This window comes from Zingiber officinale, chromosome 5A (genome assembly GCF_018446385.1).
Source record: "Zingiber officinale cultivar Zhangliang chromosome 5A, Zo_v1.1, whole genome shotgun sequence".
NCBI classification, from domain to species: Eukaryota; Viridiplantae; Streptophyta; class Magnoliopsida; order Zingiberales; family Zingiberaceae; genus Zingiber; species Zingiber officinale.
The window spans coordinates 119,310,801-119,336,772 of record NC_055994.1 but is presented as its reverse complement, the minus strand read 5'-3'; the positions used below and the strand labels follow the sequence as shown (position 1 = coordinate 119,336,772).

General features: G+C 41.8%; 1 protein-coding gene across 6 annotated transcripts; it reads right to left on the bottom strand.

The window, feature by feature from the left end:
* Positions 1–1,354: 1,354 nt before the first annotated feature.
* On the bottom strand, positions 1,355–16,492 carry LOC121981487 (thylakoid lumenal 15 kDa protein 1, chloroplastic-like). 6 transcript variants are annotated; one of them, XR_006111824.1, is made up of 8 exons: positions 16,074–16,489; positions 15,899–15,994; positions 15,725–15,797; positions 15,318–15,379; positions 14,573–14,654; positions 2,859–2,919; positions 2,620–2,766; positions 1,355–1,881 (listed from the first exon to the last, which is right to left on the bottom strand). XR_006111824.1 is itself a non-coding variant. In XM_042534030.1 (7 exons), the coding sequence occupies exons 1-7, from the start codon at positions 16,335–16,337 to the stop codon at positions 2,715–2,717; spliced, it is 690 nt and encodes a 229-aa protein (XP_042389964.1). In that variant the 5' UTR covers positions 16,338–16,489; the 3' UTR covers positions 1,968–2,714. The 6 variants fall into 6 exon arrangements, 2 of the variants coding, with proteins under 2 accessions (XP_042389964.1, XP_042389965.1); XR_006111825.1 differs by having other exon boundaries at positions 1,355–1,877; XR_006111826.1 differs by having other exon boundaries at positions 1,355–1,782.
* Between the last annotated feature and the right edge of the window lie 9,480 nt (positions 16,493–25,972).

Here is a 25,972-nt window from a genome sequence, read left to right as displayed (position 1 = left end):
TGAGAATTATCATTATTGCTTACCACTGCATGATGCCCTGGGGGACCAGGCAAGTGACTTAGTGAATGATACTAGAGGTAGCAAGATGATAATGAAAATCTTGATATTCTCCTCATTCAAAATGATGTAGGAGTATTTGGCAAACAAAATAATGATAAAATATATAAAATACCCCAAACTGCTCATGCAATAAAATATATAAAATATTCTCTTACGATGTAATGGTAAGAGGCATGATGGTACTCATGCAATAAGGGTTAGATTTTCTCACAAGAAATATCAAACAGACACGGTACTCAAACTGCTCGAACTAAAAAAAAAATAAAATCAAATTTCCTTTCTATAGGAAAAAACTAATGAATTTACTAAAATAGGCAATAAATAATATAAACAACCTTAACATCAAAATACATTGTTTTAATTAGAAAGTTTGAAATATGATTTGATGGTAACATATGAATATTGAGATGAGGAAGTTAATGAAGTGAATAGACTATACTAATCATTTGAATAATATGTCAAGCATGCTAAACTGATTTATTTATGTTCACTAATAAAAGCTTTATTGGAAGAAAGATACCAGGGACAAAATTCATAGAGTAAAATAGTGTTTGATTTGCTAGACAATGATTAGGACAAAATTTAAAAAAAAAACATTATTATCAAAGGTAAATTAATATGTAAAGAGTACATTTTTTTAATAATAAAGGAACATGAAAAATATTATGTAAAAAATTTAACTAGATATTGATTGAAAATATATTCTCAAAGTTGGCAATTCACAAACCTGAGTTATTTAGTAGTTCATTGCTTTAGTAAAAATGTCATATTTTAGCATAATATGATGAGTTGCATCAATACCAAGATATCATTCGAGTCAAAATTAAGAGGAGAAACAGAGAATGCTTCTTGGTAGGATAATGAGGCAGTCTATTACCTTAAAAATGCAAATCCATGACAATAAAGGCCAGAGTTGTAAATGAATAACATTCGTGAAGAAATTTAGTATTCAACTTGATAAGAATTTATTTATGTTCGTTCAATACATACAAGATCAATTAAATAAATAAACTTGAACAACTCGTTAAGCTAAATAAATAAATGTAAATATATATGTGTTTAACTTCATAACGTTTATGAACAACATTCGTGAACAAAATTCGTAAACAATGAATCATGTTTATTAATAAAATACTTATTAACATACTAAATAAATAAATACTGTTAAAATGAATACACAAGTTTGAATTATCAAACTATCAAATCAAACAAGAAAGTTTCAAACAATCAAATAAGTTTAAATTGAGAACTCGATAATCAAGCTCAAGCCAAGCCTGAACCAAGCTCAACCTCATAAAAAAAACAAACCAAATCAATTTTGAACCATCATTTCAATGACTTAATTCATTTTAGGCTCGACTCGATTTAGTTATCTTATTAAACAAGCTTGAACATCCTAAAATTTGACTCAGCTTAACTTGTTTACCGTCCTAATGAAGACCAAAGTGTTCAACAGTGATAAAGATTTTACATCACCCTCGACCACGTCGTTGATTGCCCTATTATGTTGGCCACTTGCCACAGGGATTACTGATACAGAAGGTATCATTGTCAAAATAGAAAATGCTTCTCTTCTTCTTAGAGGAATTGGGACTTGAGGTCAATGGCTGAGATGGAGTTACCAACAGGGAAGAAAAGGCGTCGCCAACCATCACCATGACTTTTCTCGCCGCAATAGGGAGCTCCCAATAGATTCTGTTGAATAATAGCTCCCAATAGATTCTGGAATCAACAGAATGGTGTTTGTCGTGACCTTTTGGGAAGGGTATTGCAGAATGGAAAGACTACTTGATATAGAAGTTGTACGTAATATAGCCCTAGCTTGTTGGAGAAAAAAAATGACTTCAATACTATGTAAAAACAAATAGAGAGGAATAAAGTGGCAGAAATAGATAAGAAGAAAGAAATGAAGAAATAAGTAATTGCTTAGTTCAATTTACCAAAATGCTACATCATTATTTATAGGCATACAAGAGGAAGCCATTATATGGGAACCTTCCATGAAGTTCAGTGTTGGCCGGTCTAGAAAGGAATATATCAAGCAACTTTTGACCTGGAGTTGAGAAATCACCAATCCACCGCTACTACCCTAAATGTTGTTATGAATTGCATAGACTGCCTAACTAGGTTCCTGGGATGAGTGTCTGAGGACTGATTCAGATGCTTCATCATGTCCATCATTCAGGAATGCTTGTATTTGTGGGGTTTGCAAGAACTTTGCAAGGCATATAATTGGGGCTTCATGCCCTCTAGCAATCTAACTTTGTCTCGAAGGCAGAACTCATCAGTATCAAGTTGGGTCTAAAATGTGCCTTGAATAGAGGGGGTTTCCACAACTTAATTCTGTAGACTAATTCCTTGTTAGCTATACAGATCAGACCAAGGGGAACTTAAAAGTTCTGGGAGTATGCTTGTCTACGGCTGCAGCCGCCATTAGCAACAATTGTTAAAAGACATTTGCAATTTGAGAACCATGGTTCGATAAACAGAAAAAAAAGAAGACACATTAGATTTAGTCTATAACTTCCTCTTGTATACAAATAGGGCATAAAGGGTTACCTAGCCACGCATTGAACTGCAAGTAACATGAAATGCAAATGTCAGCAGAGAAGTTTTAGCTCCCTGGGATATGTAATGCTTGTGTATCAGAAGTCTTAGTTGCAGAGTAATGTCTCCCTTGTTGCATTCCCAGTCACCGAATTCACCCTGATGTCGACATCATTTTTCACGGTAACATTCAAATGTTGCTGCAAAAGGAAAAAAAAGAAAGATGGAAAGTTCTATGGAATGAGTTTTACCCATCTGCAAATTTGCAAAGGTATTCCCTTTGATCTTCTCGCAATGGAACATCTGTAAAGTCTAACAAAAAAAAAAAAAGAGGAATTAATTATAGTTCTGGGCTGATTAATATGTATATGCAATCACTATTTAGCATTAGATACAGAGGCCGTGACAAATTCAAGACGGCAGTTCTGCAGTCAAACTGAGAAATGGGGACAAAAACATATCTACCAGTAGGGTCAGTATCTATTGTAAGCCTGTGACAAATGAATAAATTTTTAGGAGCTCTCAGAAACGGTCAATCAAGTATCTTTCCCAAATTGAACAATTTGTAACCCAAAATGAAAAGGAGAAATGATCTCATTGGGTCGCACACTTTCCTTTAGCAAGTACATCTCTCTGTTCCATCTTCCATCATCTTTTTAAAGGTCGAATTGGAAGCAATGTGCACGACAATTTGATTGCCATAATATCACCACCAACTTAGTATAAGTGTTATCCATCTAAGACAGACATAAATTCACATGTAGTTAGAGTCATGATCTGTATTATGCTTCTACACTCGACCTAACCAAAGAATTGGCTTATTGCTCTTTCGTTTGCAGAACATAATATTGGTACGGGAAGCATCTGACGATCGAACCTTAGTTTTGATAATGACAAAGGGATTCAAAGTTAAGTTTAATTGTTATCTAATGTGTATGACTGAGTGTTTCAAAAAAGTCCTAGCTGCGGTTAGGCAGGTGAAAACCCTAGGGGGTGATAACCCTAGGTGGAGAAAAGTCCTAGCTGCGGTTAGGTAAGGAAAAACCCTAGGGGGTGGTAACCCTAGGTCATAGGGGGTGGTAACCCTATGCGGGAAGTCTTGGCGGATCGGCGCTTCGGGAAAAAATCCTAGGGGGTGGTAACCCTAGGTTACAATCCTGGTGTCGCGAACCGGGTAGAAGTCTGGATGGGTCGAGGACCGGACATCCAGCATGAAGACCGGAAGCATCGGACGCTGAGCAAAAGTCGAATCGATCTGGAGGATCGTACTGGCAACAGGTAAATCTCCTGAGAGGAATAGGTGAGGACGCGTTCCCCGGAAGAAGGAACAGTAGGCGTCGGGTCGACCTAGGGTTTCCGGTCAGAAACTCGAAGTCAGACCCGGACAGTCTGGTGACTGTCAAATTTATTTATATATATTATCTTTTGTGTTCTAACTCTGTCTTGCAGGAAACTAATATTTTTGTGCAGGGTTAGAACTGACCGGGATCGATCGACCGAACCTCCAAGCTAACAGATCAGGTCTCCAGAAGTTGGACCGGGCTCGACCAAGGATCGGTCGACCGGACCTAGGGATCGGTCGACCGAACCTGGGATAGATGTCGACTGGATCAAGCCGAGGTGAGCGGGTCAGAGGAGACTGATCGGTCGACCGGACCTTGGGATCGGTCGACCGAACCCAGGGATAGAGTTTGACCAGATCGAAGCGGAGCGACAGATCGACGGATCAGATGCGGTGGAGATCATCTGATCGGTCGACCGAACATGAGGATCGATCGACCGATTCGCTTCGGGTCAAAGCTGATCCTGAGATTTGGGAATCTGGATCAGATCTTGCAGGGCTATAAGAGAAGGACTCGAGGTGCAGCTCAGATATAGCTCTCGAATAGAAAAAGTTGCGCCTCTGTGAACTGCTCTGTACACTTCAACAAGGCCCTGCTGCTCCAATGACTTAACGCTCCAAAGTTCCTTATTTACTGTTCGTTGGTATAATTTTTCTTGCTGCACTTAATTGTAATTAATTTTGTAATCGTCGATTCTATAGTTGTTGCCCACCGAAAGCGGTCAACGACCGCGGACCTTCGAGTAGGAGTCGAGCTAGGCTCCGAATGAAGTAATTCGACTGTGTCTTATGTGTGTGTTTGTGCTTTAACTTTCCGATGCGTTTAAGTTTTCTTTTATGATATCCGAAATCGATTGTGAAAGTCACGAGCGCTATTCCCCCCCCCCCCCCCCCCTAGCGCTTTCGATCCAACAATTGGTATCAGAGCGGGGTAGCATTGATCTGGTGCAACCACCAATCACGCATTTTTTTGTGGTTATTTTCAGTTTTACGGAGTCAATTAGAATTAGCCTAATAGCTACATTCTAAATTTTTCTTTCGGAATCGATTTTTGTTCGAAGTTGGTGCAACACCACTCGAGTTGGTTTCTTTTATTTTCATACCGCACAGCTAATCCAGGATCAAGTCCTGGTACATTTTTTTTTTGTTTTCTTGTGTGCAAGTTGTTTTAAAATGGCCCTCCAAGAAGGCATTAGCACTTCTCGCCCCCCGCTCTTCTCCGGAGATGATTTTGCATATTGGAAGAACCGGATGGAATACGACCTCAAGACGCAAGTCGAGATGTGGATCATCATCCAGACCGGTCTCGAGCTACCACGTGACGGCACCGGAGAACTGGTTTCCTGCACCAACTGGGACACCAGCATTAGGAAGAAGGTGGAAGCAGATGCCAAAGCCACTTGCATGCTACAATGCGGGCTTACAAAAGAAGAACTCAACAGAGTAGGACCCTTCTCAAGCGCCAAAGAGCTATGGAGAAAGCTGATCGAACTGCACGAGGGCACCTCCGATGCTAAAGTAAGTAAGCGCGATTTAATTTTAAATAAACTGTATAATATTAAAATGCAGGAAAGTGAGACGGCGAGCCAGCTTCACGCGCGCATCCGGGACCTACTCAACGGGCTTCATGCGATCGGCCAAAGGTGAAAAACCGCGACGTAATAAGGTACGCGCTAAGCACTTTTCCGAGGAACACCTTGTGGGCATCCATGGTTGATGCTTACAAAGTTTCCAAGGATTTATCTTCAATAAAACTAGATGAATTGTTTTCCGAACTAGAATTGCATGAGCAGACTAATGCACGCCCGGTTGAGAAAGGTGTTGCTTTGGTTGCAGGTACCAGCAGAATGCGCGAACCGACGTCAAGGTGCAAATCCAAACCTGAGTCCAAAGACGAATCAGACGCAGAGGACGAAGACGAAGTTATTTCCGAACTGTTAAAGCTCGTGCGGAAAATATGCAAGTCAAAAAGGGCAACTCAAACAGACCCAAAGGATAGATCTGGAGTCACCTGCTACGGATGTAACCAGAAGAGGCACTACAAGCCGGATTGTCCAAACAAAAAGCAACGCAAAAAGAAAGCATTAAAGGCAACCTGGTCCGAGTCCTCAGATGAATCCGAGTCCGACGAAGAAGAACCGACAAGCTTCCTCTCGTTGCCAGTACAAGTAAATATTGACGAAACCGAGTCCGAATTCGAGTCTGAAACCGAGAGCGAGTCGGAAACTGAGTCCGAGCGAAGCCACGGATCCGCATCCGTTTCCGAAGGACCGAACCCCACTGTAAGTGCCTTACTTGCCGAAACTCAATTAGATGATTTGCAAAGGTTAATTCCTTACTTGCTTAAGAAATTGGCTAAATCCAATGTTCGAGTCAAGTCACTCTAAAAGGAGGTAACAATCCTTAAGGAAGTGACAGACTTAAGTCCTTTAACTGAGCCTATTCAAATTGGAAGTTCAACTCAAGTCCAACAACTTGAGGAAGAAAATTCAAATTTGAAAACTCAAATTAAAGAACTCAAGGACACGTTGGAACGGTTCACTATGGGTTCCAAGAATTTGGATCTGCTTCTTGGAAAACAGCGAGCCGTTTACAACAAAACCGGACTTGGATTTAAAACTAAAATAAAATACAAATCATATTTATCGCTAGTTAATAGATATAATAGAAAAATTGTCCAAGCATGGGTATCAAAGTCCAACTTGGTTAATCAAGTTGGACCTGGTCACTATTGGGTCCCCAAGGATCAGATCCATTTCCTTGATAGACCACATCGAGGCTATGATCCAGGGGGAGCCAATAGAAAAATTATCTCAATAAATAGATAAATTGATTGATGCTTGTTTATTTATCTTCCTTGCAATATACATGCTTAGATTAGGATAGCTTAAGGATCTAGGCATAATTTACACTTGCTAGTTAAATCTAGGAGTTTCAAAAAGGAAAATTAAATATATATTTCTTTGAGCGATTCTGTCTAGGAAGGGTGGATGATCCCATACCCAAGAAAGCCTAGAGCCTCGCCCTGACCTGGGAATCAATCATGGAAAGACATATTTAATTGACTAATTGGAAAATCTAAGTTTAACTCAAATGTAAATTAATCTTTAGAAATAACCTAAATTAAAGATAACCATCTCACAAAATTATATAAGATTACCTGATTGATAACTTAGAATCAGGTGAGATGGATCTAAGTTAAACTTAGTTTTAAATAAATTCAATCAAATGAATCGACTTAATTAACTTAAATCAAATGAATTAATTATTTGAAAAATCTTTTAAATCAATTTCAAAATCTTAAACATTTTAAAAAAAAAATCCTTTGAAAAATTATTTGAAAATCATTTTAAAAAATCCTTTGAAAATTTATTTGAAAATCATTTTAAAATTCTTTGAAAAATTATTTGAAAATCATTTTAAAAAAACTTTGAAAATCATTTTAAAAAATCCTTTGAAAAATTAATTGAAAAGCATTTTAAAAAACTTTGAAAAATTATTTGAAAATCATTTTTTTTTAAAAAAAATCCTTTGAAAAATTATTTGAAAATCATTTTAAAAAATCCTTTGAAAAATTATTTGAAAATCATTTTAAAAAAAAATCCTTTGAAAAATTATTTGAAAATCATTTTAAAAAATTATTTGAAAATCATTTAAAAAAAACCTTTGAAAAATTATTTTTAATTTCAAAATCATTTGAAAAATACTTTGAAAATTAATTTCAAAAATCATTTGAAAAATACTTTGAAAAATCCTTTGAAAATAATTTAAAATTATTTCTTAAACTTAGAGTTTAGAAGAAATTTTTTAAAAAATTTTTAAAAGAAACACTTAGACTTTAATGTTTACAAGAAAATTACGAAAATTAATTTGAAAAGCTAAGTGTTTACTTCAGAACTCATTTTTTTCCCCTCCTTATTTTGATATATGGCAAATGGGGCGAGTATAAGGAAATTCAAAGAAAACTAAAAAGGAAAAGGAAACTAAAATTCAAAAATTCAAAACTAAAAGAAATCAATTTAAGGGGGAGCTCCCATTAAGGGGGAGCTTCAATGTGCTTAGGTTTTATTTATGCTTGTACTCATTTATATTTACCTTTATTGCATTTTTTTTACTTAACTTTGAATTTCGGTTGCCATAATCAAAAAGGGGGAGATTGTTGGTGCGGGAAGCATCCGACGATCGAACCTTAGTTTTGATAATGGCAAAGGGATTCAAAGTTAAGTTTAATTGTTATCTAATGTGTATGACTGAGTGTTTCAGAAAAGTCCTAGCTGCGGTTGACAGGTGAAACCCCTAGGGGGTGGTAACCCTAGGTGGAGAAAAGTCCTAGCTGCGGTTAGGCAAGGAAAAACCCTAGGGGGTGGTAACCCTATGCGGGAAGTCTTGGCGGGTCGGCGCTTCGGGCAAAAATCCTAGGGGGTGGTAATCCTAGGTTAAAATCCTGGTATCGAGAACCGGGTAGAAGTCTGGATGGGTCGAGGACCGAACATCCAGCATGAAGACCGGAAGCATCGGACGCTGAGCAAAAGTCCAGTCGATCTGGAGGATCGTACTGGTATATTATCTTTTGTGTTCTAACTTTGTCTTGCAGGAAACTAATATTTTTGTGCAGGGTTAGAACTGACCAGGATCGATCGACCGAACCTTGGGATCGGTCGACCGAACCTCCAAGCTAACAAATCAGGTCTCGGTCGACCGAACCTCCAAGCTAACAAATCAGGTCTCCAGAAGTTGGACCGGGCTCGACCAGGGATCGGTCGACCGGACCTAGGGATCGGTCGACCGGACCTAGGGATCGGTCAACCTAACCTGGGATAGGTGTCGACTGAATCAAGCCGAGGTGAGCGGGTCAGAGAAGACTGATCGGTCGACCGGACCTTGGGATCGGTCGACCGAACCCAGGGATAGAGTTTGACTAGATCGAAGCGGAGCGACAGATCGACGGATCAGATGCGGTGGAGATCATCTGATCGGTCGACCGAACATGAGGATCGGTCGACCGATCCACTTCGAGTCAAAGCTGATCCCGAGACTTGGGGATCTAGATCAGATCTTGTAGAGCTATAAGAGGAGGCCTTGAGGTGCAGCTCAGATATAGCTCTCGAACAGAAAAAGTTGCGCCCCTGTGAACTGCTCTGTACACTTCAACAAGGCCCTGCTGCTCCAACGACTTAACGCTCCAAAGTTCTTTATTTACTGTTCATTGGTATAATTTTTCTTACTGCACTTAATTGTAATTAATCTTGTAATCATCGATTCTATAGTTGTTGCCCACCGAAAGCGGTCAACGACCGCGGGCCTTCGAGTAAGAGTCGAGCTAGGCTCCAAACGAAGTAATTCGACTGTGTCTTCTGTATGTGTTTGTGCTTTAACTTTCCGCTGCGTTTAAGTTTTCTTTTACGATTCCGAAATCGATTGTGAAAGTCACGAGCACTATTCCCCCCCCCCCCCCCCCCCCCCCGCCGTAGCGCTTTCGATCCAACACATAACAGTCTTTGCTACAGATCACTTGTTAATGGAGTACCTACCCAATCTACATGTGTATATCCTACAATATAAGATGACCATGGCCCTAATATAAGAGTCCCTTTTCTAAAGCACTTTTAAGATACTGAATCCTTATAATCACCTCCTAGACTCCTTGTGATTATGACATGAAGCCTCAAAAAAAAAAGAAAAAGACTAAAAAATCATACTCAGCAAATAAGATATCCATGTCTCATGGCAGTAAAGGTAGTTTAATTTTCTAACCAATCTATGATATTTGAATTAAATAATGTCTCTTTGTCAAATGTCTCTTTGCTAGGTTAGCAACTTCCTCAAGCATATATTTCCATTATGATATACAAATATCTCCCCTCAAAAACAAATACTAAAAACCTTTCAAGTTCTTGGTTTCAAAGTTCTAATAAAGGAACACCTTAGTGATTCCTAGTGTCATCGCTAACAATGATGATATCTATCATCATCTATATAAACGATGAAAGAATATGCTTCTTAGAGTAAAAGGTGAGTTGAAATACTTGTAATATGATATACTTCAAAAGAATGGAGCTGACTTTATCAAACTATCCTTCAATGCATATAAAGACCTTGTCATTTCCACAACACTAAACCCTCCCTGAAAAACAAACAAAAAATGTTGCTCCATCTATACCTCCTCGTCCACATTAGGATGGAAGAAAGCATTCACTATACTCAATTGAAGAAAGAAATGAAATGAAACAATCTTAACCACAAGTGAAAAATGTGTCCATGGGATGTTTTAATGTTGAAATACTAGTTTGCAAGCAACGGTATGCTTTCTAAGAGGAAAAGTGACAAATTTCTAGGTACCATTAGAATATATCATTGCCATCTATCTCCTCTCCCATAGCTTGTCATGACCTTTGGCTTAGATGAATTTCACTAGATAGTATTAGAAACTTTAACAAAATCTAAAGTCCAAACAATGACTAATTATTATTCACACAAGCATGAAAAATGTAGCAGTTACAACTGAATTCAAACTACCGTTGTCTATATATTGTACATTTGGAGAGGGCAAGTGACAGATATCAATTGCTTTGTAGCAAGAGATGGTAAAATAGGCAACAAAGTACGCATGGGAAGCACCTTAGCCTCTTTGAATAATATATCCTCTTCGGTAGCATAAAAACAAATAAGATTGAATTGATTAGTCCCCTAAATAGTCCTTGCAATCTCCTCTTTTGTGGTCTTGGAGTATCTCCAATAATGAACAAAGCAATTGATGTTGAGGATGTTGGTGGTGAAGAGGAAGATGTCATAGTCGAAACTATTGATGAAATCCAACCTCCACATGTCTTTCTTTATTGACTCATCTATCTTCTTTTGTCAATTCTGTACTCCATCTTGATGAAAATTAACATCTCTACTCACATGTACTTTATTCTTTTTGGAACAAAAAGCTTAGAAGGTTTTAGATCTTTCATCATAACCAATAATATATTGTGTTCTTTTCTTCTTCCTTTTTTTTTAATCTCCTTCTCCCTCCAATTCTAAACTGGCACCATACAAAAAAACTTTGTCACGGTATCAAAATAGTATTGGTCTAGTCAAAGTTTGAAAGAGATTTTAAGCCTTACACCATGCTCTCCGTTAAAGTTTGTCTTAGAAGTCGATTCATCAATATGATTAGATCACAAAGCTTTGATGGAAAAACCACTGTGGTTCTTAATAACACAATGAATCTTTTAAAGGTGTTAAGAGCTTATAAAAATTCTATGATTTTTTTTTTCATTTAGAAAGCATATCCAAGTTTTCTTATTGAAATTATAATTATTGTTATAAAATAATAAGCTCACTATAAGAAGTTGGAGAAATTAGCTCACAGATATCCTTGTGGATGTGGATAAGTTCAAGAGGCCTCGTAGCATGATATGTTGATTCCTTTGAAACACTTTTCTTTTGGTTGCTTGCCAATAATGCATTCTTCACAAAAATAATTTGATGTGCTGATATTTGGTAGATCATTCACCATTCTTCTATTTGTCAATATTTTAAATGCCATAGCCAAGAGACATTTTATAAATTTGTTTTCGAGTATTTAACATCAACATTCTACAAAAGGTGAAATCCGTCACCCCCCCCCCCCCTCTTCCCTCGACTGCTCCATATCATTGAGAGGGAGTAAATAAGGAAATCAAAGCTAGCCATCACATAGGAGGATAATTCCTCGGTCTTTGTCGAGATTCGACCCTTGCTCAATTACACAAACCTGCCATCTAATAACCAACTCGACTATGCCCTGGGTTGTATTTAACATCAACATGCTTAATATTCAAGCTAAATAACTAGTTCCAGTTCATCTGACACATGCAATTAGTCTCATGTTTGCGTCTCCATAGCGCATATGCCCATCATTTGTTCTCTAAAACTTGTCCAAGCTTTAAGATGTTGATCATAACAAACATTAGAAATGAGATGATGATTTTTATCTTTAGATTAGATGGGCATTTCACTTTATCCTTAAACTTTCATCTTGAAGAGATCATGAAAGGAGACTTGTCCAAAATAGCTTCATTAGGCTCCTTGAACATATGTTTATGCCCACACATGTGGTTGTTTTGCTCCATTATCCCAATAACAATCTTTTTGGTTGTGCTCATCACTATCCTTTTGTGCCTGAAACTAGAGTCATCCTCTCTTTTATTTGACATATTGAACCCTTTTGTCAACTTATTTTGAGTCATTATACCAACAATCTGAAGAATAATGACCAAGTTTATAGCAAGTATAACAACAAACTCTATATTTACCATACCTTCCTCTTTAGAAACCCTTTATTACATATTCTCTTCGAGAAGTGCCTTTGCCATCAAAATTGTGTATTTGCCCTCGTCCTTGATTCCTAGGCCACGGCGACCATGCCACACCACAATTATAATTGTGATCACAACCATGCCCTCTTTGGATCCTTTCTTCTTTAGCATTTTCATCTTTGATTTAGAGAGTGTTTTTGCTATCCTAAATATTGCTTCTTTTAAAGTCTTTGTTCATAGGTTTGTAAAGGAACCTCTAAACCCATCAATGCCCATGGCTTCTAACCACATGATTGTCTAGTTGTTTCAACATTTCTTCTTAGTTGGTTGATAATTACCAAGACCCTTGTGATGTAGTTGGAAATCGGCTCCACGTCCTTCATCTTTAAGGCCTCAAACTCCCCTCATAGAGTTTGTAGAAGTTCCTTCTTTACCCTCTCTATTCCTTTATAGGAATCTTGAAGGATCTCTCATGCTTATTTAAAGTTGCTGGCAATGTAATGGCCTTCTCAAAAGCTCTTTCATTTGGCCTTTGGTAAATAAATAATAGAGGGCATTTTTGTCTTTCTTTCTTAAGTCCTTCAAGCATCATTTTGGTTCTCCAAGAGTGTAGCTTCATCTAGGGGTTCTTCATACCCCTTTTCAACCACCTCTATACATCGTGAGATCCAAGCAAGAATGCTTCAATTCTTATAGTTGTCAGTGAGATGTGCGATAGTGAATGGCATGTAGTGGTTATAATAGCTTGGCTCTAATACCAAATTGATAGAAATTTAGAAGAGGCGCAAAAGAGAATAAAACTATGTTGATTCTTCTTACTCTTGCTTGCTTATAACCAATAAAGTGCTCTCGCATGCATAGTGAGCTTCCTTAAGAGTTATATGATAGGAAAAAGGTTTCAAAACTCTACATTGAATAGAAAATGGGTTATAACATATCTTTCATCTAACCATTTCACCTCAAGAAATATTTCTTAGAGCTTAAAAATGGCTTTCTGCTTCATGTAACATAATCAATGTAATCCACAAGTCTTCATCCAAACAAATATAATGCAACTTGAGTTAGACTCATCTCCACATTTGAGTTAGTCAAATTAAATTTATCTTGAACAGAAAATTCTACACAATGTTAATCTTGTTTTTGACTTTTCATTGTTCCCCTTCAAATCTTGGAGATCTGTCAATTCTAATAGCTAATGGTCAGACCTTTATGCTCCTTGGTGGTTGTTAAATCTTTAAAGATGCTCTTCTTTCTCATAAAAGCAAAAGGCTATTTGCTGGTTCATTCATCTGCCAATACACATCTCTAGATTACTAACCTTTAAGGCTCAAAGAATTGATTGGGAAGAACTTAGTTAATGATAATAGATGGAGTTGCAAGAAAGCTAGCCTATGCCAATTATCGTTAAGGTTTCAATTTTTAGTCTCGTCTTTTACTTAGATGGCATTTAAATAAACTTTGGTTCCTCATAAGCCAAATATTTACTGTCTTTCATCTAGGTCTTCTAAAATTCAACAAAACCTCATATCACATACCCTTGTCTAATTACCTATTAACTAAGGCAAGCCAATATCCAGAACCATATGCATTGCCTAGGAAGTCTTAGCATTACATGCAAATCCCTAAAATAATTGTTCAGCCTTTCTATCTCTAATTCTTTAAAATGGTTCCAACCTTCATAACTTAGATGGTCTCAGTACTTTTTCCTTCCAACTCTCACTTCATCCAATAAGCTGCCACTCATACTATATGAAAAAGAAATTAAATAAAAAATAGTTTTACTTGCAGTACAGCTACCATGAAGCCATCATAATAATGAGTATGATCCACAACAAATTTTGGTAACAAGAAATATAACTAGCTCAATTGGTAAAGAACTTTGAACTTATTGCCAAGATCATGGGTTTAAAACCCATGGGCATCATAATGTGAGATTTGATGGCTCTCGTTGCTATCTTTCTATAAGAATGTTTTCTTTGATTTGTCTGCTACAGGCTATCCTTATAATTAATTGTTTTCAAAAATGTGATCATATATTAACAATGAAAGGAGATGGTCTCACATATTATTCTTCCCTTGACAATCCAAACTTGGAATGCATCCTTAAAAGTTGAGAAATGCATACTCGTGTCACAAATGCAAAAATAAGTTTTTCTCTTTGTTTTCACTCAAAAGCAAGTTAATTTATTGTGGCAATAAAAATGTTCCATTTAACCTGCTAGGCTCAATGTCCAGAACTATTCATTCAAGTTAGACTAAAAGCATCTCGTAGCAGTTGTAACTGCATGATCATCAAACAAATATGAAAAGGATGTAAATCATTTCACATTTGAGTTACCTGCTCCATAGATATTAGATCCTTTGAAAGATGTATTGCCAGTAGTAAGTGCACCTTCAAGATTCGCATTACTTAGATTTGCCTACAATACAGAAGAAAGAGAAACAAAAACAATTTACACTGGGTTGTATTGATAAATATAGCAACATAATATCAAAATGAAATAAACTTGTCTCTCAGGAGATGGATAATTTCACAAGACTTTTGATGATCTAACCGTAAAGCTAGAATCTTTTTTTTTTTAATGTAAATAGGCAATTTATAAGAAAACTCCAGTTGATTAAGATTCAATGCTTGTTTAATAAACAATAATCTCTGATGTCTCCTCCTTCCTTTATACTCTCTCCTGCAAGGCTATCAACTTTGGCAATTTTGGATTCCACACTTGTGCCCTATATAAAGTTATGAACTCAACACTATTTACCACTGGCAATGCCTATCAGTGAAACTCAAATCTTTGGATATAAAAACCTATAAACCTGGTGCACTATAAGAACTCATTCCTTTAGATGAACTTTAGTGAAGCAATCAACTGGAGAACTGAAATCTCAAAAAAGAAAGAAAATAGAAGCACTCCTATTTTTTTTTCAAAAAAAAAAAACATGATTCCATAGATAAGCTTTATTGAAGAAATCAACCAGAGAACTGAAATCTCAAAAGAGAAAGAAAATAGACCCTTAAAAGCAATCGTATTTTTTACAACAACAACAAAAAATCTTAATCGTGATTTCATGCAATGAAGCACCTTAGTTACATTTGCCAAGGAAAAATCTGCACCTCTGAGATCTGCATCAGAGAGATCGGCACCTGAAGAAGCAACTTTAAACATGAGCTTAGACAGATAATCACAGATTATCTGTCAAAACATTGAATAACAGCTTGTTACAATAGGCATTGAATGTTGGCTCCAATGCAAGTGACATCTGCATTTTTTTTTTCTTCTTCTTCTTGGCATCGACAAATTTAAGATAATATATACAATCCCACAACGTAATATTCACTTCAACTGCACACCTATTTTCTTTATCATCTGTCCAGTTTTCTTGTCATAATAGCAGAAAATGCCTTCGACTAGGGTTGGCTACTATCTCTCCAAATAGTAAGATGGACAGGAAGACACATTCCTCTCGAATTAAAAAAAGAGTCAACCACCTGTCAGATCGGCATCGAAGAAGCTCGCCCCAAGTAACTTTGCAGCTTTGAAATTGGCCTGCCTCAGGATTGACTTCAAGCAAGCATGCAGCACGCCATGAAAAACTTATCAAACTCGAATCACACAAACAGCAAATGTTGAAATTTCGAAATGCCACAAATTTCACCGATTACCGTCTTGAAGTCCTGTTTGATGAGGACCTTTCCGCTGAAGTCTTTGCCGCTGAGGTCCTGCCCCCTCGTCACCCCGATTCCGTACGGACCCCCGCCCTTCCAGTTCCCATGCACCATAATTAACAAGAATGACAATATTGGAGAACTCGGACTGCCTGAGCAAGAGAATGGTAACCTTATACGCGAAGGCAGGGTCAGCGACGAGGAGCGAGGCGGCAAGGAGGACAATGGCGCTCGTCCGCCCAATTCCTACACCCAGAGATAGAGGCGACGAGTCCACGGGGCACTGAACGGGGTGAAAACTTGCGCTCGCGGATCTCGTACCAGAGCGGGATTGAGGTGGAGGTAGGAAAAATAGCCATTTGGACGAGGAGGGCTTGGTTTTGGGAGAGAGAGGAGGAGGAGGAGCGAGGTTCAAATGAGCGATGAGCGCTGCCATTGATCTACAGCTTCTTCTACCTCGCCAGCTTTCGCCGTCGTCGACAGCTCGCGTTCGGGTTCGCCGCCTTATCCGAAGTATTATCGTGAGAGGGTCCCGTTCCGGTTCGACGCCTTATCCGAAGCATTATCGTGAGAGGATCCCGTTCGGGTTCAGAGTCGCTGGACGAGCGTATTCGTCTTTTTATCATCGTGAGAGGTATACTCGATTTGAGACAGCGTATGTGTCTACACTTATGTGGCGCACATACGGTGTGTGTGCGTTTACACTCGCTCGAGGCGATGAGAGATGCATGTAGTAGTTCGGATCCTTGTCCTAAAATAATTCTGTCCTGCGTCCTTTTACCAATCGGATGGTAATGCGCAAGATATTTTTGAAATATAATCTGAACTCAGTAAAAGAACACAGAGATTGAGGATCCGAACTTGATGTATGGATTGCAATTTGCACACAAATCAGATAGGTTCTGTCCCTGTCTCTGTCTCCATTATAAGGAAAATATCATTTTGAACCGAAAAAATAAAATTAATTTAGGATTTAGAATTTAAAATTTTGGATTTTCGATGGAGCTGAAGTGAAAATAAAAAAGTCATTCAAATGGAGATTTATTTATTCGATTCAAAATATTTTTCTTTAGTCATTCAACTAATGGGACACGGAGACAAGAGGTTTACATGACAGAACATCCTATCTCATTTGCACATGATTTAACTAGCTATTAAAAAAAATAATAGACAAATAAATTTTAAATTTATTTGTAATTTTTTTTTATCCAATTAAAATTGGGAAGGATAAAATTTGACGGTCATACACTTACGATGACATCCCAATAAGGCCACCAACAATAATCATGATGTTTTTGTGAGGATTGTAGTCAATCAGAGCTGCCCTTGGCCGGGGGTCTTTAATTGTACGAACAAAAGATCGTAACTCATAAATAATTAAATTATTATATTTTGTTATATTATCGGTGTAACTATGTAAGATCTTATATAAGTGGATTCAAAAATAGATTTTGAATCAAAGAAAACTTTTCCATATAAAGTTTTATTATTTTTTGTTTATTGTTATTGTTCATAATTATTTATTATCATGAAATAACTATCTGAATATAAAAAAGAAAATTTTGAAAAAAAAGACAACTTAAAGTTTAAAAAGTTAATTGAATAAATATTTTAGTAAATAATTACATATATAACGAAAAGTTTACTTCAAATTTTAATTAATAAATCAAATGTAAATAAAGATTTTGTTGAAAATAAGAATGATGAAAATGAAAATTTTGTGAGAAACAAAAGTGATAAAAATGAGAAATTTGTAGAAAATGAGAACGAAGAAAGTATATATTTTAATAATTTGGATGGAATTGAAATTGATAAAACTAAAGTTATTGATAATTGTTGTGATGATGAGCGTACAAACGAATTTCAATGTTCGATATCTAGATATGATTTGAACATATTTGATCTAAGAGTTTGGGAAAATCTTGATACAAAAATGATAGATTTACTTATGGAAAGAGATCTTAAAAGAGAAGATATTCTCAAGTTTTCTTTAGATAAATAATATTGCCACTTTTCTCATACTTACTATGTTCAAATGTTAACAAATGGTGAGACTTGTGATCGAAAATGGTTAGCATATGCTAAGGAGTTGGACAAATTATTTTGTATTTGTTGTAAGTTGTTTAAAGTAATACACACCAAAAGTAATTTAGCAAGAGAAAGAGTTAATGATGAGAAACATTTATGTGACAAACTTAAAAAGTATGGAAATAGTGTTAAACACCTCATTAATATGAAAGCTTTTGTTGAACTACAAATGAGATTAAAGAAAACATTGACAATTGATAAGGAATACAAAAATAAATTAATAAATTAAAAAGGGCACAAAACATTGAAAATACGTTATGCTAAGTGATCCTGTCCGAGCGCTGAATTGACGGACGCTGGGGACGTAGCACGCTCCGCTGTCTTCGACTGGTGGTCTAGATCTCCGGTGAACCTGCAAAGAAGCCGAGCCGGGAGGGGTTTTCCGGCGACGGCCCTCCGACGCTCAAGTCAGGCAACGAGAAATGAGAGAGGCAGCGCAACTGTGGCTACAGTAAGGGATCGCGTATACCTTCGTCGACGTCTGGGGGTCCTTGTATAGGACCTCGGGGAGGCGCGGACACGCTTCTCTATGCATGCACGCTTCTCTAAACATACATTAACGAGCCCCTGTCAGAAAAGTACCTCTGGCGCCATTCCGCAATCGTCCGAGCATATCCCGGATGTGACGGTGGAAGCTTCCACCGTATGATCCTGTGTACGGCTCGGCCGCCAACCCTACTGCCTGTTAGTGGCAGACGTCTCGAGGATGATGTTATCCCCTGTCTCCTTTGTCCTCTTACGCTTCCTGTCTGTTCCAAGGCCGAGTGGTTCGGTCGCTCGGCGGGCATATCACTTCTGCCTCGGTCGTATGCTCGGATGAGACTGCTCCTGCCTGTCTTTGTTGCCTTGTGCACCGGCCGAATGGACAGCCCGCTCAGCCCTGAAACCTTTTTACCTTCAGCATCGGAAACCTGACCCCTAGTCGGGTTGTCTTTCATTTGGCTCGGGGGATTCCCGGCCGGTCGGCCATCTCAGTCCGGTCGGCCCTCTCAGTCCGGTCGGTCGGGTCTCGGGGTTGAATCTCTTAACCTTTGACCCCCACGTGTCGTTGACCTTCCGCGCAACGAGGGTTCCCCGTCCTTACCACCGGATCACATGCCTCCCCCTCAAGTCTAGTCGAAGGAGGCGCTAAGTCCGACTGACTAGACTGCTGGTCGACCTGAGTGACACCGCCTTGCCACTCTGGAATGTTCCTCCTCACGGCCGCTCGGCCTCTTCTGAGCGCTGGCTTTGCTGCCGTGTCGACGGTCAACACTGACGCCCTTTGGATCTGCTCGGGATTCGTGCAAATCCTCTCCATTAAGACCGAGCACGCGCGCTGTGCACCGTAATGGCGCTCATTAAATGCACCCCTATGACATGGTGCCACGTGGCGCCTCCGCTGGCGTCATCGTACGACTCGGCGATGTGTCCGATGGGACATCGGCGGTTTGAAATGAACGGCCCGATGGGAGCCTCGATTCCTGTGACCTGCATCCGACGGTCGAGGCTGATCGGGCCCGACCTTATAAAGTCGTCACCTTCTTCCTCCGCCGCACCTTTGCTTTCGCGTGTTCCGCGGCATTCTTCGGTTCTTCAGCGTTCCGGTGACTCCGATTCTCCGTTTTCCGACGATTCTCCGCCGCCTTCCTTCGATCCCCAGCTTCTTTGTAAGGTTCCTCCGCCTTTCTTCTCTGTTTCCCTCGTGTTTTTTTGTCAAGTTCTTGTCTTCTGGTCGCTGTCCCCTTCATCATCTTCTTCCTTCTGCTGTGTGTCTTTTTCTTGCCTTTTGCTTTCTTTCCCGGTCGGACAATGGCCAGTTCTTCCCGACCCGCAGACCTCACTTTAGGCCCCTGGTATACCACCATGGAGTCTCGCTTCGATCGGCGCGACGCCGAGGCCTTGCTTGATGGTTATGATATTCCGTCCGACTTTGAACTCGTTCTACCCTCACCATCCGCTCGGCCTCACAAACCGCCGAGCGGAGCTATCTGTTTTTTCCGCGACCAATTCACAACCGGTCTGCGGTTTCCTCTCCACCCCTTCTTCGTCGACGTTTGCAATTTCTTTGGTCTTCCGCTCGCCCAATTAGGTCCCAACACTTTTCGCCTTTTGTTTGGAGTGGTGGTACTGTTCAAGATACACCGTATTCCTCTCCGCCCGGAAATTTTTTATTATTTTTATTATCCTAAGCAGTCCGAGCTGGGTACCTATCTATTCCAGGCTCGACCCGGTCTAGTCTTCTTTGATAAACTTCTCTCCTCCAATAAACACTGGAAGGAGTATTACTTTTATCTTCGTCTCCTCGAGCGGGCTCCCTTCCGAACCAAATGGCAGGTCGGACCGCCTACTTCTCCTGAGCTAAAAAGATTTAAGACCCGACCGGACTATCTCCAGGTCGTGAACATGTTTGCCGGTCTGAAACTCGATATCAACAAGCTTCTGCCTGAAGGCGTGCTGTATATATTCGGCCTGAGTCCGAGCCGTACTCCACTCTCGAGCAGCTTCAGTAAGAATTTCACTTGCGCATGTACTTTGAGTGCTAACTAATTTTATTCTTTTTCCTTTGTAGCAAATATCGTCATGGAGTCCGTGATGCTCGGGATTTTGAAGAGGAAAGCTGAGGCGCTTGAGGCGGCAGCCACCAAGGAGATGGAGCAACTGGGCATCACCCCGGTCGGCTCTCACAAGGGTGAGAGCGAGACAAACGCGGAAGAGTCGGCCACTCAGGCCTCCCCCGTGGAGGTGACGGGAGGCGCTACGTCAAACAGGGAACCGATCGTCCAAGAAGAAGGCTCCGATCGGGAAGGCGAGCGCCCGCTCAGACAAAAAAGGTGCCGGACGGAGACACCGTTGCGGTCGGCTACTTTTGTTGTTCGTGTATCCGAGCGAGCGGGATCCGATTCTCGTGGGAAAACCCCAATGGTGGAGGCATTATCCTCCGATCGGACTCCGTCTAAACTAAACCTGCCTACCAACCCTATTGAGGCTGTGCTGGTCAGCACTCTTCCACCTGCCCCCCCCCCTGTCGGGTCCAGCGCTCGACTATTTTGTCCAAGTTCTCCGCCCCGACCTCTGCTCCCTCTACATCTGCTCACACGTCTCCCGGCAGGAGCCGCACCATCAGGGCCACACTACACCTTCCCACTGAGGAGCTTTTGCCCAAGTCTGATCGGCCGACCGCGCCTGAGCATATGATCACCATGAAGGGGCCCCTCTCCGAGATGTGGGCCGATACTCGGGCCCGTGTTGCGATGATTCCGCTCAGCAACCTGGCCAACAACCAAATGTAGCAGGCCACTGGGGTAAATGTGTTTTCTTCTGAAGTCCTTTACGCCCTCTTTCCGATCGACTATCAATACTCTTGTTTATGTTAGAGATGGGTGGAGGAGATCGCTGTCGCCAATCAACTGGCCATGGTGGACGAAGAGCTGAATAGGCTAAAGAGTTCGGGCGACCCGTCCTCCCAGGGCCCCTCATATGCCGAGCTGCAGAAAGAGCTCAAGAAGACCAAAGATTTGTTGGAGGCTGAGCAAAAGAAGATGGCCGACCAGGCCTATACTTTGGCCGAACTCGAAAAACAGGTCAAAAGTCTTGACCGGAAAATAAGCCTTGTCACCGATCGGAAGAAGAAGGCTATCGCTGATCTGGATAAGAAAAACGTCTAGGTGCGGGGCCTGGAGCAACGAGTTAAGGAGTTGATGGAGCAGCTGGACGGCGAGAAGAAGGGTCACTCAGAGGAGGCGACCAAATACAAGGACGAATTGAAGACCTTGCAGGAGGCTCTTGATGCTTCCCGAGCTACCTTCAAGGAGTATCAAGAGGTCGAGCCAGGCCGGGTCGCATCCCTGAGGCTGCAATATATCCGCTCGAACGAATTTTCTGAGAAGGTCTGCGAGCGGATGTATACTGCCTTTGAGTTGGCCATTGCCACCACGGCGAACTATCTGAAGTCCAAGGGTCAGCTTCCCGACTCCGCTACCATCCCGGCCGAGGACTACGCGGCGCTCCTTTCTTCCATCCCGAACCCCGTTTATGACTTCCTTGAATAGTGTTTTTTGTAATCATTCCGACCGGCTCTAATGGCCTAAATTTTAATGAAGATATGTCGTCTTCTTGTTAGCTTACTCTTTTTCTCTTTTCGTTAAATCGCCAATACATGTGTCTTCCGATCAGATCGCGAACTACCGCCGTTTGCGTCCCCCACCTTTCCTTCTCGTTAATCGTCTCTCGTCCTGCTCTCCAAAGGAATCTTTCACGAAGTATTTTTGATAATTGGGCCGCTCGTCTGAACACACCCACCTCTTTAAATGGAGTTCCCGTTAGATGTTCGCGAAGTTCCTTTTGTAATCTTGACCTTTTGTAACTTGGCCAATCGACCGCTCGGCTCACAAGCCGACCTTTTTAGTATCTTCTTGTCGATCAACCCGGACGGAAGTACGTTATTATTTTCTTCTTGCCCCTAAGAACAAGGCTTGTCGATTGCTGGTGTTTATCACCGAGCTGAAGCTCGCATGACTTGTCCCGCTTAAGCAAGACAGTCTTCTGGCCGGAGAGTTTATAGTCGCCGGTTCGACTCTAAGATTTAACGTCGCTGTTCGACGGTCTTCAGGCTGGAGGGTTTATAGTCGCCGGTTCGACTCTAAGATTTAACATTGCTGTTCGATGGTCTTCAGGCCGGAGGGTTTATAGTCACCGGTTTGACTCTAAGATTTAACGTCGTTGCTCGACGGTCTTCAGGCCGGAGGGTTTATAGTCGCCGGTTCGATTCTAAGATTTAACGTCGCTGCTCGACGGTCTTCAGGCCGGAGGGTTTATAGTCGCCGGTTCGACTCTAAGATTTAACGCCGCTGCTCGACGGTCTTCAGGCCGAGGGTTTATAGTTGCTGGTTCGACTCTAAGATTTAACGTCGCTGCTCGACGGTCTTCAGGCCGGAGGGTTTATAGTCGCCGGTTCGACTCTAAGATTTAACGTCGCTGCTCGACGGTCTTCAGGCCGGAGGGTTTATAGTCGCCAGTTCGACTCTAAGATTTAACGTCGCTGCTCGACGGTCTTCAGGCCGAGGGTTTATAGTCTCCGGTTCGACTATAAGATTTAACGTCGCTGCTCGATGGTCTTTTAGCCGGAGGGTTTATAGTCGCCGATTCGACTCTAAGATTTAACGTCGCTGCTCGATGGTCTTCTGGCCGGAGGGTTTATAGTCACCGATTCGACTCTAAGATTTAACGTTGCTGCTCGACGGTCTTCAGGCCGGAGGGTTTATAGTCACCGGTTCGACTATAAGATTTAATGTCGCTGCTCGACGGTCTTCAACAATGAGCTTACAGCTCGGATAATATACGCCCGGTCGAACGGTATGGGGTCTTCGCCATCGAGCCCGTGGCTCGGATGATATATGCCCGGTCGAACGGCATGGAGTCTTCACCATCGAGCATGTGGCTCGGATAATATACGCCCGGCCGAACGGCACGGGATCTTCGCCATCGAGCCTGTGGCTCGGCTAATATACGCCCGACCGAACGACACGGGGTCTTCGCCATCGAGCTTATGGCTCGGGTAATATACGCCTGGCCGAACGACACGAGGTCTTCGCCATCGAGCCTATGGCTCGGATAATATACGTCCGGCCGAACGACACGGGGTCTTCGCCATCGAGCGTATGACTCGGATAATATACGCCCGGCTGAACGGCACGAGGTCTTCGCCATGCCTTCATACAGCCACCCGCTGGGCGCACAATGCTCATGTCTTTGATTTGTTCTTATAACATTCATTCCTGCAGCCAAAAGATACATCCGAATGGAATATTCATGAAATATATTACATCGGCGCACCTTTCATCCGGCCCGATAGGGCTGGAGGTGGTTTGTGCTCCATGGTCTCTCTGGCCGCCGTCCATCCTCATCCTCCAAGTAGTAGGCTCCCGATCAGAGCTTCTCGACGACTTTGAAGGGTCCTGCCCAGGGAGCCTCCAGCTTGCCTATGTCCCCGACCGGCTTCACTTTCTTCCAGACCAAGTCACCCACCTGGAATGCTCGGGGAATCACGCGGCGGTTGTAGTTCTGCTTCATTCTTTGCTGGTAGGCCATCAACCGGACGGACGCTTTGGCTTGCTTCTCTTCGATCAAGTCCAATTCTAGCTGCCTCCGTTCGGAATTATCCTCATCGTAGTTATGGATCCGGACGGACTCTATGCCGACTTCGACTGGGACGACCGCCTCGCCTCCATACACCAGGTGGAACGGTGTTACTCCCGTTCCCTCCTTAGGGGTCGTACGGATGACCCATAAGACTCCCGGCAGCTCGTCCACCCAGCTTCCTCCCATGTGGTCAAGTCAAGCCCGAAGAATTCGAAGGATCTCCCGGTTGGCTACTTCGGCTTGACCATTGTTTTGGGGATACGCTACAGACGTGAAGTGCTGCTCAATGTCATATCCCTTGCACTATTTCTCGAGCTGCTTTCCGACGAACTGTCGCCCGTTATCCGACACGAGTCGACGCGGGATGTCGAACCGACAGATGATGTGTTGCCAGATGAATTTCTTGACCATCTGCTCGATTATCTTGGCCAATGGCTCGACCTCCACCCACTTGGAGAAGTAATTGACTGCCACCAATAGGAACCTCCGTTGTCCAGTCACCATAGGGAAGGGTCCTACGATGTCCATACCCCACTGGTCGAACGGGCAGGACACTGTGGACGCTTTCATTTCCTCCGTTGGCCTATGAGAGCAACTATGGTACTTCTGATAAGAAAGGCATGTTGCGACAGTCTGAGCGACATCCTCATGCAGAGTTGGCCAGAAGTATCCAGCCAGCAGGATCTTCCTAGCCAAAGATCGACCACCCGAATGACCTCCGCAAGATCCTTGGTGTACCTCCTGGAGAATGTACTCGGCGTCTTCCGAACTGACACACTTCAGCAGAGGTCGGGAGAACGCCTTTTTGTAAAGTTGATCTCCGATGAGCGTAAACCGGCCGGCTCTCCTCCTCAGTAGCTGGGCTTCATCTCTATCGGACGGCGTGGCCCCTGAGCGCAAAAACTCCATGATGGTTGTTCTCCAATCGCTCGGGAATGTAAGGGCTTCCATCTGATCCACGTGCGCTACCAACGATACTTGCTCGATTGGTTGTTGGATGACGACCGACGATATTGAGCTTGCTAGCTTGGCTAATTCATCTGCCGCCTGGTTCTCCGTTCGGGGTATCTTCTGGACCACCACCTCGATGAAGCTGGTCTTGAGTTTTTCAAAGGTCTCCATGTACAGCCTGAGTCTTGCATTGTTTATCTCAAAGGTGCCCATGAGTTGTTGAGCGGTTAGCTGGGAATCCGAGTGGATCACCACCCGGCTGGCTCTAAAATGTCATGCGGCCTGCAGTCCGGCTATGAGGGTTTCGTACTCTGCCTCATTATTTGTTGCTTGATAGTCCAGCCGGACGGACAAATGCATCTGCTCTCCCTGAGGCGAAAGTAGCAGGATCCCAATTCCGCTTCCGAGCCAAGTGGACAATCCGTCCACATATATTTTCCATGTAGCTTCGGGCTCGAGCTTTTGTACCTCAGTCACAAAATCTACCAAGGACTGTGCCTTGACCACCGAGCGGGGTTGATATTGGATGTCGAATTCTCTAAGCTTCGTTGTCCACTTGATGAACCGTCCGGATGCTTCAGGGTTCAGGAGTACCCTTCCCAACGGGCTGTTTGTCATCACAATAATGGTGTGCGCCAAAAAGTAAGGGTGCAACCTCCGAGCGGCAAGGACCAAGGCGAAGGCCAACTTCTCGAGACCGGTGTAGCGAGACTCAGCATCCTTTAAGATATGGCTTAAAAAATACACTGGCTGTTCTTCGCCGCTCGGCCTTACTAATGCTGAGCCCACCGCATGCTCAGTTGAAGATAAATAAATGCGGAGTGGCTCACCTACGGCCGGTTTTGCCAACACGGGTAAGGAATTTAGGTAAGTTTTCAGTTCCTCGAATGCCCGATCGCACTCCTCGTCCCA

What these genes read in the sequence shown, in the direction of transcription:
- LOC121981487 (XM_042534030.1), bottom strand. Translation starts at nt 16,337, where the DNA reads ATGGCAGCGCTCATCGCTCATTTGAACCTCGCTCCTCCTCCTCCTCTC. An exon ending in TCAAACAGGACTTCAAGACG is followed by an intron (nt 15,798 to 15,898) that starts GTAATCGGTGAA and finishes GCTTGCTTGAAG; the next exon opens with TCAATCCTGAGGCAGGCCAA. An exon ending in CCTTGGCAAATGTAACTAAG is followed by an intron (nt 14,655 to 15,317) that starts GTGCTTCATTGC and finishes TCTGTATTGTAG; the next exon opens with GCAAATCTAAGTAATGCGAA.